The sequence below is a fragment of the Cupressus sempervirens genome, chromosome 9, assembly GCF_028749045.1.
Source record: "Cupressus sempervirens isolate cs-2001-9-10 chromosome 9, ASM2874904v1, whole genome shotgun sequence".
In the NCBI taxonomy this organism is placed as follows: Eukaryota; Viridiplantae; Streptophyta; class Pinopsida; order Cupressales; family Cupressaceae; genus Cupressus; species Cupressus sempervirens.
The window spans coordinates 15067162-15086864 of record NC_143126.1 but is presented as its reverse complement, the minus strand read 5'-3'; the positions used below and the strand labels follow the sequence as shown (position 1 = coordinate 15086864).

Genomic DNA, 19703 nt, shown 5'->3' with positions numbered 1-19703 from the left:
ATAACTAGTAACAATAGGGACAAGGAATTATATGTTTATTCACAGAAGGTAGAAACATAATGTTGCACATTGTTAATCTATAATTAGCTATAAATAATGGTTGTTTATTCATATTGACAGACTTGGCAATAAAAAGTTTCTGTATGTTATAAATATTAGTCTATGATCTAAAATCCCCTGATCATGCTCAACATAATAAAAAAATAGAAATCTACAAATTGCTTCAGTCTTAAATAGAAATCTACAAATTGCTTCAGTCTTATAGATTATATCTGGGTTTATATGAAGTTTTAATTTAAACAACAAATCTTAATATTACAATCAACCTGACATAGCAAAACATTTGACGTAATCAATGATGCCAACTATACTTCTTAAATAACTTTGAATCTCACTAAAACGTATTTTATTTGTTTTTTTTTTCACTATTTTTCAATTAGAGCATGTTATTTTTTCCAGTCCTGTTTTAATTTTTTTTAAAGATGATGATGATGATAATAATAATAATATTTTTCAATTAGAGCATGTTATTTTTTCCAGTCCTGTTTTAATTTTTTTTAAAGATGATGATGATGATAATAATAATAATATTTTGATCTATGCAAATGCAGTTATCAATAAGGTGTGGAAGCTTTAATATCACCTTATTACTACTTCCTTGCCTGCAACACATTGTACTATTGTAATGAATTTTGGATTTTACTAATTAGTTAATTAGTGGCTGAAAATAATTATTTAACCAATTATAAGTTGTTTTTAATTTTTCAAATTCATTTTATTATTTTAAAGTTTACATGTATGTTATTTAAGTTTTTATATTAAAAAATATTTTTCTAAAATTTGATGTGGTAGACACTATTATTTTTAGTCAAATATTAAAAATTGATCGTATTAATTACATTGATTTAATTTTATTACAACTTTTATGTTACAATTATATATATTTCCTTATCATTTCTTGTTATTATTATAACTCTAGTTTATGTTAAATTATATATTATTATTTTTTATTTTTACATTTTGCTATCAAATATATTACCAAATTAAAGAAAATATATATTATTTAATGGTATTGCACAATATTGAAATATTCAAAAAACTTACAATAATTATTTTAAATTTTAACATTAAATCTAAAAAGGCCAACATAAACTTTACATCTAAATTAAAATTAGAATTATTTATCTTTTCTAATTGAACTTTAACATAATTATAAACTACAAAGTAGCCTAACCTAATATCAAATTTACTCACAATTTTAAATTGTACAATTAATTATAATAATATACTACATAAATTTAAAGAATTATTTAATTCAGATTTTTAAAATTATTTACTAATACAATTAAAACTACATTAAAATGTCTACATCAAAGTTTTAATTGTAGAGACATCGCAGTGCCTACATTAAAATCTTATTATGTTATTTAAACATATCTTAAAATAACAGAGAATTATATTTCATTTAGTTTTTAATTGTCTCTCTACATCTATCTATCATTATATTTCTAATTGTCTTTGCAAATCTCTTCTTTGTTCTTATTCTCATTTTCTATTGTCTCTCCCTCTATATGTACGTACCTATTGGGTAAAAGCACAAACTTGTGTCACCCTTTTGTAAAGGAAAAGGCTAACAATTTTGTAAAGTTTGATATATTTAGTTTTTAATTGTCTTTCTACATCTATCTATCATTATATCTCTAATTGTCTTTGCAAATCTCTTCCTTGTTCTTATTCTCATTTTCTATTGTCTCTCCCTCTATATGTATGTACCTATTGGGTAAAAGCACAAACTTGTGTCACCCTTTTGTAAAGGGAAAGACTGACAAAAGTATAATTGTTCACCTTCACTGATATAAAATTGGTATTATTATTTAGAATTTGAAAATGAAGTAAACTAATGAAATGTGTAGAAATGGATGAAGTTTACGATTATAATTTAAAAAATAATATTGGAATAAGAATTGATATGTTTTTTTAGTTTTTATAGATAATTTTTTACTTGCTAAAAAATGCTAAAAATTAGAGGTTTAGTTCCCACCACAAAACTATATTGAAATAAACTTATTTCCATTTTAACTCAAACTATGTTATAGATAATATATATAATTAGAATAATCAAAAATGAAAATTGGCTTTAGACCTATATTTTCTCTTTTATAATGATTTAAATTTCAATGCACCTGAAATCGAGAGTTTTCATCTCCCACCACAACTTTCAAAAAAAATTTATTCTAACTAGAGGAAAAAATATACATTCAGGAAGAAGACTCTCTCCTCTAGAACGTCATATAATTTTAAATTTTTTTGATATGATTTAATTTTTTTTCTTTCTAAAAAATAACATTTTTTCAAGTGTTAAAATACGTGCTTGTAGAATTTTTTAATTATAATATATTATATTTAATGAAAACACTATAAAATCTATATGAGTGTATTCTTGAATTTTAGCTCTATAAAATAGTGTTTATATGTTACTAAAAACAATATCATAAAAAATAGTAAGAAATATTGAAACATCAGTTTTTTGAAATAGTTTTATTTCTTTAGTAATTGGATATTAGTTAGTATAAAACATGCATTTAATAGAAATTTCTAGTTGAAAATGTGTGAGACCATATATAACTTACCTATAATGAATTTATCTAGATCATATATTTGAAGAAAATTGATTTTTAGATAGAAATACTCAAATTCAGTCATTCTGAAAAGTTAGCCTGAAACATGACATAACTTTATACTTTTACCCCATTACAATTTTTTTCCTATTCCATTTTAAGTAGTGGAAAGGAACTTTGAGACATTGCATCTCTTGTTTCACTCATTTTGAATTAACTATTAAGATATACATTTTTATCTATAAGTAAGCTTGAATTTTATAAAACCTTTCGTCTCCTACATTGTTAGTTTTATTTCTATGATAAATTATAATTAAATTTAAAGATATATATATAATTTTGTACAATTTAAACCCATTGTTAGTTTTATTTCTATGATAAATTATAATTAAATTTAAAGATATATATATAATTTTGTACAATTTAAACCCATTCTTACATTTTAGATGTAAAATCTAAATCATGTGCCAAAAGGAATTACTATTATAGACTTCTAAAGAAATTTGAAATTTACGTTTCAGTATTCTAAACCCAGTTGTATATTGACCAGGTAGAGACAAATATTAATCAGATCACCGGGTATTTTCTTATTCTAGAAAATTAATACGACTGAATCAAAGAACTTAACAAAAACAAAACAAACAAAAAAATTGTTATTATTACTTTCTGATCTAGTGCATCAAACATATTACAGAAGCAGAGAAAACAATTTTTTTTACAGGAAAACCAGATCTATTTCATCAAACATATGACAAGCTAAAACTATTATTTGAGGCCATTTCAAATGAACAAAAAAAAGGTTGTCTAACTGTGATTGAACTCACCACAAGGAGGGAATTTGGAGGCTGGAGTAGCGTGAGGAAATGCAACTGAAATATCCATTGCTGGCAAACCCAATTGAGATATATTATCAGTCACCATGTTTACGGTTTTGCAATCATATATTGGATCTGAAGATTGCAAATAAATAGAGCGTATCTTCAAATCAAATTAACAGACGACACTACAAAGAACTGCAAATGTCAACGTGCGTAGAAATTACTCATTGAATGTGTGGCATCTGCAATGTTAAAGGGTATTGGCAGATGAAGTCGCGAAACGTGTTTTGAAAACCATTTTGAAAAAAATTTAAGAAGTCTGAAGTCTTTGTTGGAATCTGAGATTTTAAGAACTATTTTATTATTAATATATATATGTTCTAAGAAACGTGCAAAGACTGTCACGTCGTTAAGAGGAGAGGATCTTTCAGCAGCTCACTTTATTTGACCGAGAAAATAATATTCAATCTGCATACGCTCCATATGAACTCTGGGAGTTTTAGTTACAATGTTATTAGAAATTTGTTATGTTTCCATTCTCGTGGTTTGAATATCCATGCTCTTGTCACCATTCTTTCCTGATTATTGTTTGTTGGACAATAGAGAATAGACTGTGTGAGTTCTTAATGTTCCCCATAATTGTCACTTTAGCGTATCACTGTATTGAATTAGTTATGCCTAAATAGAAATGACACAGGAAATAATGTTTAGAAATCCTTTAATCATTTATTATCGGTGCCCCAGTTTAAAACAGTAAGATTTAATTTACTTCTGGGTTCGGTGATTGTAGTTTTCTGCATATATTATTGCTTTCAGACAAAACCAATTCCAAATTATATGGGGCTTTTTGTGACTTCATTTGTAATTAGAGAGAATTGTATTGGAAACCTGAGCGCAATTTTCCCCATGTAGCTAAACAATTGATAGAAAACCTTCAAGGTACTGCGAATGAATCTAAGGAAAGTGTCTTAATTTGAACATATGTGTAGACTTCAATGAGACACAGTCGTTTTCATTGACTATTAATTAGTTAGCATCGTTCTCTTGTGAATTTGATGCTGGCTATTATATATATTGGTCAATAGATATATATGTATGGGTGCTAATTAAATGTTGGCAGTGTATCATCCTTAATACCAAACTGTTGCAAACTGTTGCAATATTAGATTGTTTATAATATTGAAGAGCTTTCTTTCCTAAACTATTCTTTCTTTTTCTATAGCTTTCTTACAGTTGTTTCCTTTTTTGTAGCTCTATACATTTGACACACAATTGTATATGTACCTATACAGTATTATGTGAATACAATGAATGGAAAATATTCCTCTAAATTTCTATTTTTCAAGTTGGTATCAGAGCTTTGAAGCTTGAATTATTTGTATCCCTTCATTGAACTATGGCTAATTTAGATTCGGAAGTATTTAAGAGCAAATTTGCTCCCATTATTATTCAATCCGAAGGTTCGTTGTTCAAGGCAGGGATTACTAATGGTGCTGAAAATTCCACCTACAAATGCACCCATTGCAATCAAACTGTTGTTGGATAGATCTCAACATTAGCAACAGTGGCAGGTAATGGTGGTAAGTCTTTAAATATGTCTACACTTGTTTCTAATAGTGCATGGATAATTGATTCTGGTGCTACGGATCATATGACGTTTGATTCTAGACAGGTCTCATCCCTTAAATCGTCCTCACAAAAATTTGTTTCCACTACCAATGGCTCTCTGGCCCTAGTTATTGGAGAAGGATCCTTACCTCTCACTGATACGTTGAATCTAGATTCTATTTTAGTGGTTTCGTCTTTGGATTACAATTTGTTGTCAGTTTCCCAAATCACCACTACTTTACTTTGTGTTGTAATTTTTTGCCTTGATTTTTGTGTGTTTAAGGACATCCAAACGAGGCAAACGATTGGTTGTGGTGTTAGGCGAGCGAAGTTGTATTACTTGGACTTGGATTCAAAGAGTTCAAACAAGCTACATCAAGCTCTAGCGATGGATGGCTCTAAGGGGGACAAGCAGAAATATGAAATCTGGTTATGGCATCGATGTCTGGGACATGCTTCCTTTGGTTATCTGAAGAAATTATTTCCTAGTTTATTTGCAAAATTTGATGTTTCTAGCTTCCGGTGTGAAGTTTGTAAATTTGCAAAAAGTCATCATGCTTCTTTTTCATTAACTTTGAATAAAAGTTCAGTTCCATTTATGATCATACATTCTAATGTTTGGGGTCCATCCAAAGTCACTACCTTGGGTGGATCACGTTGGTTTGTTACTTTTATTGATGATTGTACTAGGATGACTTGGGTATGCTTAATGAAGTCTAAAAGTGATGTGAGCTTGTTATTTCAAAAAATTTATAACATGATTCATACTCTATACAATGCCCAAGTTCAAGTTCTTTGTAGTGACAATGGAGGCAAATATTTGAGTTCTGAACTTCAACAGTATCTGGAAGCACATAGAACTATTCATCAAACTACTTGTTCCAATACACCTCAGAAGAATGGGGTAGCTGAGAGGAAAAATCGTCACTTGTTGGAGGTTGTCTGTGCTTCTCTAATAGAAGCCCATATGCCATTATCCTATTGGTGCGAAGCACTTACCTCTGCAACATATTTCATCAACCAAGTACCCTCCAGCACTATTGATTTCCAGACACTATCTCAGGCTCTCGTTGAGGCAGTCGTTGCTCCTACTGTCCCAAATTTACCTCCTCACATCTTTGGTTGTGTAGCTTTCGTACACCTCCATAAGCATCAGCACAACAAGTTATCTCCTTGAGCACTACGATGTGTCTTTCTAGGATATGTTGCTTATCAAAAGGGGTACTGATGCTATCATCCTCCAACTCAACGAATGTTTATTACATTGGATGTAGTTTTTCATGAAGACTTGATGTATTTTTCATCTGAGCCTAAACTTCAGGGGGAGTACCAAAAGGAAATTTAGACTTTAGACTATGATGATCACATCTTTGAAGATGTGGATAACACCTCTGAAAATGTAGATGTTCACATTCCTAAAGATGTGGGTAGCTTGGACATCTCTAAAGAAGGGGAACTCTATGATATTATTAATCAAGAAGTAGGTGAAACTTTGGATCAAAGCAGTGATGAACACCTAGAAACTAATATTGTTAATCAAGAAGTAGGTGAAACTTTGGATCAAAGCAGTGATGAACACTCAGAAACTGAAGCGGTGGGTCCACCTCCGTCCGAGTCCTTGACACCACACCAATCGCTTACCAAGGATGTTCCTGAACCATCTAGAAAACTACTACTTCAATATCTCACCAGAGGTATTCCTAAATCCACGTATGAACCCACACTTTCTAGTAAAGTTAAATATCCTATGAGTCATTATGTGTCTAACCATTGTTTGTCAGAATCAAATTAGTCGTTTGTAAATCAATTATCTACTATATTTATTCCTAACAATGTGCAGGAAGCCTTAGCTGATCCAAGGTGGAAAGCCGCTATGAATGAGGAGATGAAATCATTATAGGAAAATAATACCTAGGAACTTGTTGACCGTCCACCAGGAAAGAAATTAGTTGGATGTCAATGGGTTTATACTGTTAAGTACAAAGCAGATGGTAAAATTGAACACTTTAAGGAGAGATTGGTGGCAAAAGGGTACACCCAAACCTACGGGATCGATTATACAGAGACATTTGCACCTATAGCTAAAATTAATACAGTACAGGTCTTGTTGTCTCTAGTTGCGAACTTGGGTTGGCCATTACAACAGTTTGATATGAAGAATGCCTTTCTACATGGAGAGTTGTCTAAAGAAGTCTACATGGAACTCCCACCCGGCTGCATGATACCAAAAGTACATAGTCCAAAGGTGTGCAGATTAAAGAAGTCACTATATGGGTTGAAACAATCTCCAAGGGCATGGTTTGGAAGATTCATGAAGGCAATGAAAGCCTTTGGTTACCCTCAAAGCAATTCAGACCATACTTTATTCATAAAGGATCAGCAGGGTAAGATCACTGCACTTATTGTGTATGTGGATGACATGATAGTTATAGGAAATGATCCTGAAGAAAGAAGGGCTATGAAGGATTATTTGTTCAGAGAATTCGAAATGAAAGATCTAGATCTCCTGAAATATCTCCTTGGGATTGAAGTGTCTCGATCTGATAAAGGGATCTTTTTGTCTCAAAGAAAGTATGCCTTAGACTTGTTACAGGAAACCGGTATGTCAGCATGTCAACCCACTAATACACTCATGGAAGAAGGATTGAAGTTATGTATTGAGTCTAATCAGGTACCAGTTGATAAAAGGAAGATACCAGAGACACGTAGGAAGATTGATGTACTTAGCACACACAAGGCTAGACCTTGCCTATGCATTAAGTATTGTTAGCCAATTTATGCATAATCTTGGAGAGCAACATATGAATGCAGTTATGCGCATTTTGAGGTATCTGAAGTTTGCTCTTGGAAAAGGAATTTCGTTCAAAAAAATGAGGATTATCGAAGTGTGGATGTATATACTGATGCTGACTGGGCTAAAGCAATAGATGATAGGCATTCTACTTCAGGGTATTTTACCTTTGTAGGAGGGTAGCTTTCCTACTGTTGTTTCCTTTCTTATAGCTTTATGCATTTGGCACACAATTGTATATGTACCTGTACAGTATTATGTGAATACAATGAATGGAAAATATTCCTCTGAATTTCTATTTTTCAAGTCAAACTGCTATCATGGGTTTTAACCCCTGCGAGGTGTAGGTAGAATAACCATGGTTGTGTTCACAGTTTTATTTAATCTTATTATATTTTATCTGCTCTACCATGCTACATCGTCATCTTGAACTTAGTATACATAAATGATTGTAGAAATGTTGAGACATTGAAAGATATAATGGTCAATGTATGATGACTATCTCTGTATGATAGTGATAGCACACATTTGAATTCCTTTTTCTTTAAAAAAAGATCTTGAATTCTAAAGCAATTTGACAATGTTCTGAATGGTAGTACCTAAAGGTAGGAAACTATGGAATCTATATTTGTTGTCTCTGGACTGTGTTAAATTTCATTTTGATAAGTGTTGAGTTAACTCTCAACATCACAAAGTAGTATGAAATGTATGGGTAAAGCTTCTTTAAGTTGTTTTGAACATGATTTGAGCAAATGGCTATGTATAGATAGTGGAAAGTAGGAGTTGTTATAAAAATCCTGAAACCATTATAATTTCCTTGTTTTCCCTTGACAATGATATGCATAAAACTTCTGCAGTATTTGTATTTAGTTTACATTAACTCTTAAATCAAGGTATTGCTTGTGAAATATGTTATCATGTCAACGGTGTCTAATGAAACATTGTTCATTTTGACATTATTACTAAACCTAGAACTCTTCTTCCTTGGATGAGTGCATTTTCTTTATAGATTGAAAATTGTTGAGTGTAATTGAAATTCATATTACTGAAATTCATATTGAGTTCTTTTAAATATGAGAGCACACATTTCTTAATTGATGTATTGTGTGTTCCTTTGGGATTTGAACTTGTTGGAATTTTCAAGAAATCATAATGCTCTTTCATGCTGCCTAAATACTTGCATATGTGAAATAGTGCATATGGTAACTCAATAATACATTTTGAACATAATTGTGAACATAACTTCGTCTGTGAATATATTTAAACTTCCTTATGATTGGGTGTATGTGGCTTTAAATGGGAGGGTTAGAGATGGATCTAATATGCTTTGTTTCTCTCTATCCACTAGTTATGTTAGAATGGATACATTATGATTTGTTTCTTCTATCAATTAATTTTGGTTCTTAAGTGCTTTGGTGAAAGCCATTTTATATTATTGCATTTGTGTAGATATGTTATTATTTTATTTTATTGCATATGGGTAGATATGTTGTTATTCATCTTACTACATATGTGTAGATATGCTAGTTATTTTTTATTTCTCTGCCATATTCCATGATTAGGCTACTTAGACATATGTAGAAAGTAATAAGTTTCACAGCTGCATCAGATCCATCTGATCCTCTTATTTTGAGTTGCTAGGTTTCTCATGCTAGGGTCAAAGTGTTTTTATGTCAGGAAGGACCCCAAGGGAGCTAAAGACTCAGTGGTTGGCATGATAAAAGTGCCTGGTCCACACTTCCATCTCAAATAGAAGAGAGACAATGCACGATGGCTATGGAGACCAAAACTTGCAGATGGACACATGTTTGTGGCATCTTTTTAACTTTGCATTTGATGTATTTTAATCAATCATCTTCTAATGATCATTTGGATTTAATTATAAACCATGGATAATGTATCTATAGTGATCGTGAATGTGTTTATTAATAATACATTTTGATGGATGACATGTAGGTCAACATCTTGGATAATGTGATGTAATTACATTATTTAATGGTCTCCTTTTGTTAATCCTTGATTATGGTTAATGAAATGATTATTGACTATTCAAACTAGGGTTTCATTGTTTAATTGATGTGATAGTTGCTGAGTAGGACATGGTTCTTACATATGGTATCATAACGATGTTTAAATCTTAGGGCCTTGGGCTACTATGCTAATGTGTACAAATGTGTATGGGTACAAGTGTTTGATCTGTCACCATGAGCACTACAGTTCTAGATTCCACACTAGGGCCTTGAGTTCCTTCTGACTAGTTGTCACCGAAGTTATGCATCTACAAATCAACTAAGCTTAATCTATGTGTATGGGTATGGACTCTTGGGCTGATTATTGTCTCTTTGAGTTATGATTACTTCTGAAAATAAATGATAAGATCTTCCTTAAGCATGTCATGATATTAGGTTGACCTTGCAATCTTTTAAAGATTGTCAAAATGGAACTTTCCTTAGTAAGTGTTAACTTGAGTATCTCATATTGGTAGGATTGTATGAATTTTGTGTCTGCACAATATGCATTTTAGAGTTAAAAATAAAGTATTTGATTCTTGCATGTGTGAGGCAAGAGGAGTGTAAACTGATATTATCCATTGAGGTCGTAAATTGATGGTTAGAAATGCCTATAAGGTTTTATACTTGGATTGTGATAACAATGAAAATATGTCATATATTGTGTAAGTGGCACATGTTGCATAGGTGGTGCACGCAATCTGATATTAGCTTCATGAGATTCTTGGAATAATCTAGTATGATATGAAGGAAGAATAAGGATTTTGTTTGTAAAGCTTTTGCATGTTGCATTTTGCATTTAGGATTAGTGCATGAAATTGCAAAAGAAAAGATATAATTAACAAGATGTGATGCATGTTTTCGAAGTTTGGTTATGTTCTTAATGCTCATTGGATACAAGGTGTCGTGTAAAATATACTCTCCTTGGTGAGTGATGAGAGTCATTGTGTTTTATGTGAATTAGTTTTCATTAATTATGTGATCTTTTAGTTTTATGAACTTTAAAGTGATGAAGGGCTAGCTTAAAATTTTGTGTCTTCCTTGTGACCACCTAGCCACCTATTTTTTGGGTGATCTATATTCTGTGAATCTTGTTCATTTTTATTTTATTTGGTTTTGTTGCTCTCTTATGAACTTTGACATGTTATGCTCAACATTTTGGTCGATAATTAGCGTATGAAATGTAATCATTGTTGTAAATATCATTTTGACATGTAGATTGAAAACCAAAATGAAGTAGCATAATTAATGGGAAGATAATTAATTTACTTTTTGACTTGACTATGTGTACTTGAATTTTGACTTTGACTTGAATTGCATGTTTGGCCTATGTAGAAAGCATGTGGAAATGTAGTCTTCCTGTGAGAATGCAAAAGGGTTTCTATAGACCCTTCGTTTATTTATTTTCAAGAATAGTTTGCATTGGTGCCATGTATATGACATGATCCACTTGGTGTGACTCCTATTTTATGGAAAGTCATTAGCATATTTGTTTTGATCAACCTAGTTGATGAACATCGACTGACTAATTCGTCATCTAAATTTGTCTATTTGGACTCCTAGTCGATATGTTGTTCGATGCAGGCTTAATCATTATGTATTCAACTTAGACCTTTGGTCACTATATGTGGTGGAATTAGTTTTATTATTTGATTGGATGTAGAAAGTTGGATCACTATTACTTCATACATTTGATTGTGTGGCTTTCTATCATTCATCTTCTTATCATAGTGATAAATATATGCTACTAAATTTGAGCTAAATGATGCATTTTGATGAAAATTTTCAACTTTTACAAATATTTAGATGCATAATGATGATTAAATGTTAATGAGTACATTGATGATGTTATATGTGACTGTCATTATATTTAAATGATGATGAATTAGATGTAACGTGATTGCATTACTTGATTATGTTTCATGGATACTGACCTCATATTGTGGATGCTTACTCACTTCATGAGTACCACATGCTAGATGGTATGTATGGTTGATTACTTTCATTACTCGTGATCTTGAGGTATGATTAGATATGAGTTTAAAGGAAATGTTGACTCTTGATATTTATAGTTGAATACTTATCTTTTAAACTGTTGACATTGTGAATGAGCTAAAGGTATTGTGAGTGTATATATATGAGTATGACAAGAAGTAGTTATGAAGTATCTACCAATAGGGTCAAATCCATGTGATGCCAAGGTATGAGAAGTAAACATGTGTATTTGTGTGATATCATGCGATTTTAAGGTAAAATGTCACTTAATTTTGAGAATCCTTGAGATAAGGAAGTGTTTGATTTGATATATATTTAGATATTTTATTTGATTTATGATATATGATGGACTAATATATCTGATAATGTTTCTATGAGCACTGACATATCAATGTGGTTTTGAGTGTGTTTGAGTGGTTGCAGGGCAAAGGCGAGAGTGTGGTTGAGGTAGAGAAGGCTAGCTCCTTGGAAAGGGAAGGTTAGATTGTCTGACAACTTGCACACACCACATAATTATTATTATTTTTGGCTTGCTAACCTTTTTTTCTCCCTTATCTCAACTTAAATTTGAGTTTTGTTTCTACTTAAAGCTCTTGTGATGGAAACATAAAATGATAGATAGTAAATCACTTTATTTTATGCATTGTGATATACAATGACTAATAAATTGCATTACCTTAACTTAGTATAGTAGGTACAATTGGTGTATGTTGCATTAGAATGCATTCAATCAACAATTAATTTTTTAAATAAATCAATATAGCATGTGTCTTATTATGAGTAATGAATTTGATTTTCTTAGTTGTCTTTAGATATGATTGCAATTCTTATATATATACATATATATGTATATATGCATACACATGTATGTATATATACATACACATGTATGTATATATACATACACATGTATGTATATATACATATATCTATCTATATGTGTGTGTGTGTGTGTGTGTGTGTGTGTGTGTGTGTGTGTGTGTGTGTGTGTGTGTTTGTGTGTGTGTATTTATATCAATGCATTGGGACAATGCATTTTCTAAGGGGGGAGAATGTCACAACTCATCTTTGAATAACCCAAAGAAAATGGAAAAAAAAATTCCACGTAGATTTGTTAGGTTAATTGATTAATTAATAGTCTTATTTCTTTCTCTAATGACATAATTAGTTAGAAGTAAATTGTCACATGATTCAGTCAATTACCAAGTGGAGTTTTATTTTTAAATATCTTTAAGAATCCTGAGGAAGACAACCGACCTTGGTGCTTGGAGAGCTGGACGAATTTGGAAAAGGATTGGGAGAAAGGAGTTGGCAACCGTCACATGACTAGGTTCCATTTCTTCTTTTTATTTGTGCAATCGTTAAATGCCATGCTATCATTTTAAGAGTCTGAATAAATATCATAGTATTGGTTCTAAAATGGTAGTTTTGTTTTGCTTGTGATATGGGAACTTCTAGTAGTAATTTGAATATTGTAGTAATTTGAACTTTAGTGTATACCGAGCAAACTGCAAAGTGTAACTTACCATGCCTTAACCTAAAGTGTTATGCTAAAGCCTCGATTGAGACTGTGGTTGATGATCCTTCCTCTTAGTGAAGTTTGTAGGGTTATGCAATTCATAAAACTTAGTGTGAGTAGATGAATACAATCTACATTAGAGAAGGCCCTTTGTGTTCTTTTTCTCACAAATCGAGAGCCTCTTGTAAACCACCTATATACAATACCTCTCTATATGTTGTTAATGATATGAAAATGTTCCAAATGTGGAATGAAACATCTCAAATAAATGGCTTCTATCCTTACTCATTACCATGAATACATGTGAATAGAGACTGTGAAAAGTGTGTGAGTCTACTTGAAAACAATTAGACTATCGTACAACACCAATAGCATGCAAATAATCATTCTTGGGCACAACCAGTAATGTGGTAGAGGGCAATGTCAATGCAACTAACCTCTTGCATTATGGCTTATGAACTCTAGCACTGTGGATTCAATCTACATACTCTCCATATGAACTTTGGGAGTTTTAGATACAATTTTATTATAAATTTGTTATGTTTCCATTCTCATGGTTCATATCGGCCATGCCCTTGGGACTATTCTTTCCTTATTATTGTTTGTTGGACAAAATAGAATAGACTTTGTGAGTTCTTGTTCCCCATAATTGTCACTTTTGTGTATGACTATTAAAGTAGGGTTTATGCCTAAAGATAAATATGATAGGAAATAATGTTTTGAAATCCTTTTAAACAATTATTATCAACATTCCAATTTAAAACACTAAGATTTAATTTGGTTATGGGTTCAGTGCTTGTAGTTTTCTACATATATTATTGCTTTTAGACTATACCAATTCCAAATATAGGGGTGTTTGTGACTTCATTTGTCACTAGAAAGAATTGTATTGGAAACTTGAGTGCAGTTTTCCCCATGTAGCTAAATAACTGTTAGGCTGGGGTCATATTGGCACCCGCTTCCTTAAAAATAGAGTGGGTGGCACTGAGATTTTTTAGGGATATTTAAATAGGAAAGCGGTCCTATGGATTTATATGTGAATCAACTTCAAAAAATTAGCTCCTAAATTCAAGGAAGCTAGTTGTTTCAAAAAATTTTAAAATAAAAATTATATTACTTCATAAACTTGTTTGGTGGGATTATGTAGTGCCTGCCCTAGTTTACATTTTGTTATTATTGTTGAACTCTTTTAGGCTAGTTTTATGGTTGATGATTAGTAGCATTATTTTGAGATTGTTAGATATTGTTTCAGATTCTGTTGATTATGATGAGATTACTTGGTACTCTATACTTCATTTACGCATGATGATTATTATAGTATTTTTAGTTATTGATGATGATTAGTTAGATGGATTATCATATGTGTTTTCTTATGGATACTTACCCCATACTGCATGTGTATGTTGTGCATGTATTTTTTCTTTATGTATGGCATTTCTAATGTGGTTAAGGGAGTCGTAGTCACTTGCTAGTCGGGATCTACACGATGCACCACTTCCTGCCATTGCCTGTTTAGCTTAGTATATGTGTTTGTACATGCATGGATTTTATGCAGATTGCAGGTACTGGGTATCAACTTCCCTAAATTGCTAGGATGAGCATACCCTATCACATTATCTCAATAGTAAGAGAGGGGAGATAAATTCTTAAGTTCAAATCCTAACCTTTGAACCCATTTGTCCTAGAAAATTAGGACAAGTATCTGAGTTGATTACCTTCTGAATGTGTCATATGATGTTAATTCATGATTATAACCATTTAGTTTGATCTTGTATGTGTTTTTCTATGATGGGTTTTCATATTTTGTCCTATAAGTCTTTGGTGATTTTTCTATTAATTAAGTCAAATTAATGATTTAATTTAATGGAAAATTGTTATGATATTTTTAATATTTAATCATATTTAATAAATTTTGAGAATTAATTAAATAAAAAAGTTAAATTTAAAGATAAAATTATAAGTTTAATTTTAGAACATGATAATATTTATTTAATTTAATAATAATATATTTAGGAGTCCATTTTTAAATAAATGCTATTTATTATTACTACTTAAATTAATAAATATTTTATCAATTAACACTTCGAAAACAAATTAAAGAATGGAAAAAATATTAATTTATTGAAGAGTTTTAAGATTGCATAAAGTATGCATGAGATTAAAATTTAATAAATTAATTAAAAAAGAGACGTCAAGTGAATTTAAATATAGATATTTTATATTGCAATAAACGTGTATGAAAACATAAAAGAATGTTAATAAAGAGTTAAGAGTTGTGAGCAAGGAGTCCTCTTGGGTGATCGCATAATTAGTGCCCCGAATTTAGAAGAGAACACCTTATCAGCATTTGAGGGTTCATTTTCAAAGAACGGAAGTTTTGGGAAGGAACCATGAATTTTGGAAGAAGGAATTTTTGGAAAAGAGAAGGTTTTGAGAGGAGAAATTTTTCTCACAAATATTTTTGGGTGTTGTGATTTTAGCATTAGAATCCAGGTAGATTCTTGTGATTGATTCACACAGTTAATTACGCTATTTCTTTTCCTCTCTTCTTCGTGACTGTGAAATAGTTATTTGAATATTTCTTTGTGACAAAATATTTCAATTTCGAATTACTAGTATGCATGTTGATTTATTCTGCATACGTAGAGGTTAAAATATCTTAATTCCTTGTTTAGTAATTTTGCAAATTAGATTTAAACCAAGAAAGGTTCAGAATTGAAAAGGATATTTTTTAATTGGAAATTCGACTAGTTGGTTGTAATCTCCCTATCAGATTAATGTTCAAACTTTATATATATATATATATATATATATATTTCTTCTTCTTTTCTTTGTGGGGGGGGGTGGTTTGGGAGTATGTCTGTGTTTGTTTTAAATAACAAAATTTACATTTAAAAAAATAAAAATAAAAAATATATATAAAGAGAGAGGGGGGTTTTACCCCACCTTCCCCCTTTCCTTTATTAAAGCGGCTTACTATCACTGACGTAGGGTATTGCGACAGCAACAGTACATAGTATTGCCATGACCGTCGGTGTTGGAATAATCAAATGGGAAGAATACTTTTGAGAGGAGGGGGGGTGAATCAGAAGTATCACACATTAACCTTTAAAACTTTTGATTGAAAATAAATTGCATGCATATAAACATATCAGTTAAGCATAAAGTAAACACATGCATCAAAACACACAACACCAAATTTGGTAACCCAAAAACCCTCTAAAATGAGAAGGTAAAACTGGGGTGGGAATGATACCCACAAAATATCACTACAGCAATAATGTTTGACCACTTCTGATGGTCTGCCCTGTCAAAGGCTTTACACTATATCAATATGACTTGTTCAAAGGATTTACAAACACTTTACATGAAGTGTCACCCTGTTAAAGGATTTTTATCACCTTGTCAAAGGTTCTACAACCTAGCTGTTAAGCTAACCTATCAACATAGGATTTTCTTTCTAATACAATTACTAGAGAGTATTAGATATAATAAACCTAATAGCTTACAATCCTTGATTGCTGAATTCAGGCACTTGATCTGCTCTCTCTAATCTTGATCCTCTAAGATCTGATATGTGTTTGATATTCTAATACTTTGTTCTTGATCAATTAGATGTTGCAATGCTGCTCTGTTCCTCTAAGTCTTTTCACACTTCCCTCTGAATTTCATTATAGTTCACCCATACACTTCATTCATCCACACATACAATGGGGTTTCATCCTCTTTTTAAAGATTTCAAAGACTTAGGGTTAGGTATGAATTTACAATCTGGATATTAAATTTTTATTTCCCGCTATTGGTTGCATGCCTTCTCCATTTTTCTTATTGGTTGCATGTTGATTGCATAGGAAATACAAAAGATTCATTCTTATCCTTAATATCCTTCGAGATTCTTCTATGTTGGCCCAAAAAATGGTTTACATAGGTATTTGTGCAATTACAAACAACTATGTCCAATATGTGTTACTCGACACTTGTTACCTCTGATGCTTGGCTCATATAGAAAAACTGTCTCACTCAGCACCTGTAGCAATTTTGTTCCACTCGGCACCTATACTTTACTCGGCACTTGATCTTCACTCAACACCTGAAGATTTCTCGGCACCTGAAGATCACTCAGCACTTGTTGTAGTTCTATCTGGCTCGACATAAATTGTAGCTCGGCATCAATTGTTTACTCGGCGTCTATACATATTTTACTCGGCATGTGTTACTAGCTCGGCTTGAACTTAGTAAACATCTTAAGTGTGTTGACACGAAATAGTCAAAACCTAGTCTTAGATTCAATAATCTCCCCCTTTGACATGAGTGTCAAAAACACTTAGCAGTATATCAAAGTCTAATCTCCTTGAGTAAAATATGCATACAATTTGGCATATATACAAAACTTCAGAACTTCTCAAAATTTTACAGAAACTATCTATATATATACCTCAAAAAAATTGTAACTCCCCCTAAGCTGTTGTGTCATGTCATTCTTGTGCTCCCCCTGAGTTGATGTATCTATGCTCTGTACTCTGTATCTATGTAATCTATACTTTGTACCTGTGTAACTCCCCTAAAACATTATATCTTCCTCTTAATTATTTCTCCCCCTTTACTATATCTCCCCCTTTTTGATACTTATGTCAAAGGGTTCTAAGGAGTAAGACCATATTTTTCCAAAAAAAAATTATTGACCTCCATAATCATATTGAGAGATGTATCCCGGTTTTCCAAAGTAATTTCTAATGATTTATGCTGGATAGTTGTCTCTGCTACAAGATGAAAAAGTCCTTCCAAAGTAGAAAGATTAGGATCTTTCTTTAGTACATTCTCAACATAAGCTTGTTCTTTATGGAGTACTTCCAAATGTGGGGTTATGGAAGACTATATTTGCATCTATTTGGCCTTGATGTTGGCCTCTTCAGCTGTCAACACAACTAATTCTTTTTTAGTGTGAAGTGTTTGAGAAAAATGCTTCTCACTTTGAGCTAGATCATTTGGAAATTGAGTACTAGAAATTTTTAGATTTCTCTCCAAGCTCAGTATTCTTTGGCTTGTCTCCTGTGTGAAGTATGAGAAATCACACAACTTTTTGTACAATAAGAATACATTCTCAAGTACCTTTTTCACTTTGTCAATTTTTTTTGCCAATTCAACCTGTGACAGTGTTATTTCACTAGATATTTTCTCATTTAATTTTCCTTGAAATTTCTTCTCAGACCATTCCATGAGTTTTACATTGGTTTCCTAGTCTTCATTAGTCACTTGTTCTATAATATTTGTCAGTTGTTCCAATATTGGCTTGGTTTCATCAGGTGTTTGCAAGTTGAAGGCATCCAAAAAGATGTCCTTAATTTTATGTAATGCTTGCTTCTGCTTATACTCATTTCTGAGTATCTCTTGTCTTTTCCTCTTTTCTAGTCCCTCTTGCACTTCATATATCTGTTGCAAGTTCATTTTTTTTGAGTCATAGCTTGGTATGACTATTTCTTTGTCTAATGTAGGGTCTCCATAGTGAAGTACCCTTGTGACCTTAGTAGAACGTGGGCTTGGTGTAGAGATTTGTAATGGCATTGCATCAGTGCTCAGTTGTTTATGAGGAGTCCCTGAGGTAGGCAAGTTTACCAATGTTTGTATTGCCTCCTGCTCCTTAGGGGTTTTCTCTATTTCTCTCTCCTCTCTTCTGCTACCTTGGTCAATTATGAAAATTTGAGGAGGGGCACCTAGAGTTTGTGTTGCAAGAACATGTTGTCCTATTGGTTCCTTTGTAGGCTTCTCGGCAGTAGTTGTCATCCTTGTTGTAGAGTCAACTTTAGCAATTTTTTCTTGTACCTCTTGCTCTTTAGGTTGATCTGTGGGAGGTTGTGTTGATTGTTCTTGAGTAGTTTCCTTCTCCCTTGTTATTGTTGCTACAACTTTCTACAGCTCATCAACACTCACCAATACTGGATTTGTGCATAGTTGTGCTTGTAGTTTTTATTGGTGAAGGATCTTCTTGAGATCCTCTACAATTAAAGGGTTGATGTTCTAAGAAGAAGTGTCAGGAACATCCTTTATAGTGACTGTAACTTTAGGTGTTGTGTGTGGAGGGCTAGGAGGTGGAAATTGTGCATCTTGTACATCTTGTTCAATTTTTTGCTCCTCTTCAGCTGTTGCCATTTCATTTTCTTTTTTTGTTACCTCCTCCACTGTTTCTTTTTTTGCCTCTTTTTCTCCTTCATTCTTTTCTTGTTCTCTTTCTTCTTCTTCCTTACTGGACTTAGCATTATTTGCATCTTTGTCTTTTTTAGTGTTGTGTCCCTCAAAGGGATCTTCTTCTCCATCCTTGACAGTAGTTAAGCCATATATCAACTTCCA

General features: G+C 32.0%; 1 protein-coding gene across 3 annotated transcripts in view; it reads right to left on the bottom strand.

The window, feature by feature from the left end:
• The window catches only part of LOC149537414 (acyl-coenzyme A oxidase 4, peroxisomal-like), a 64655-nt gene extending 60960 nt beyond the window's left edge, over positions 1–3695 (bottom strand). The window contains exons 1-2 of one of the 3 annotated variants that reach the window (XM_089800832.1): positions 3661–3695; positions 3443–3502 (exon numbers count right to left, since the gene is read on the bottom strand). In XM_089800832.1, coding sequence (XP_089656958.1) covers positions 3443–3502; positions 3661–3664 — 64 coding nt within the window. In that variant the 5' untranslated portion in view covers positions 3665–3695. Of the gene's footprint in view, positions 1–3442; positions 3641–3660 lie in introns of those variants that run through there. The other 2 variants (XM_089800831.1, XM_089800833.1) reach the window with 2 other exon arrangements.
• Positions 3696–19703: the final 16008 nt, after the last annotated feature.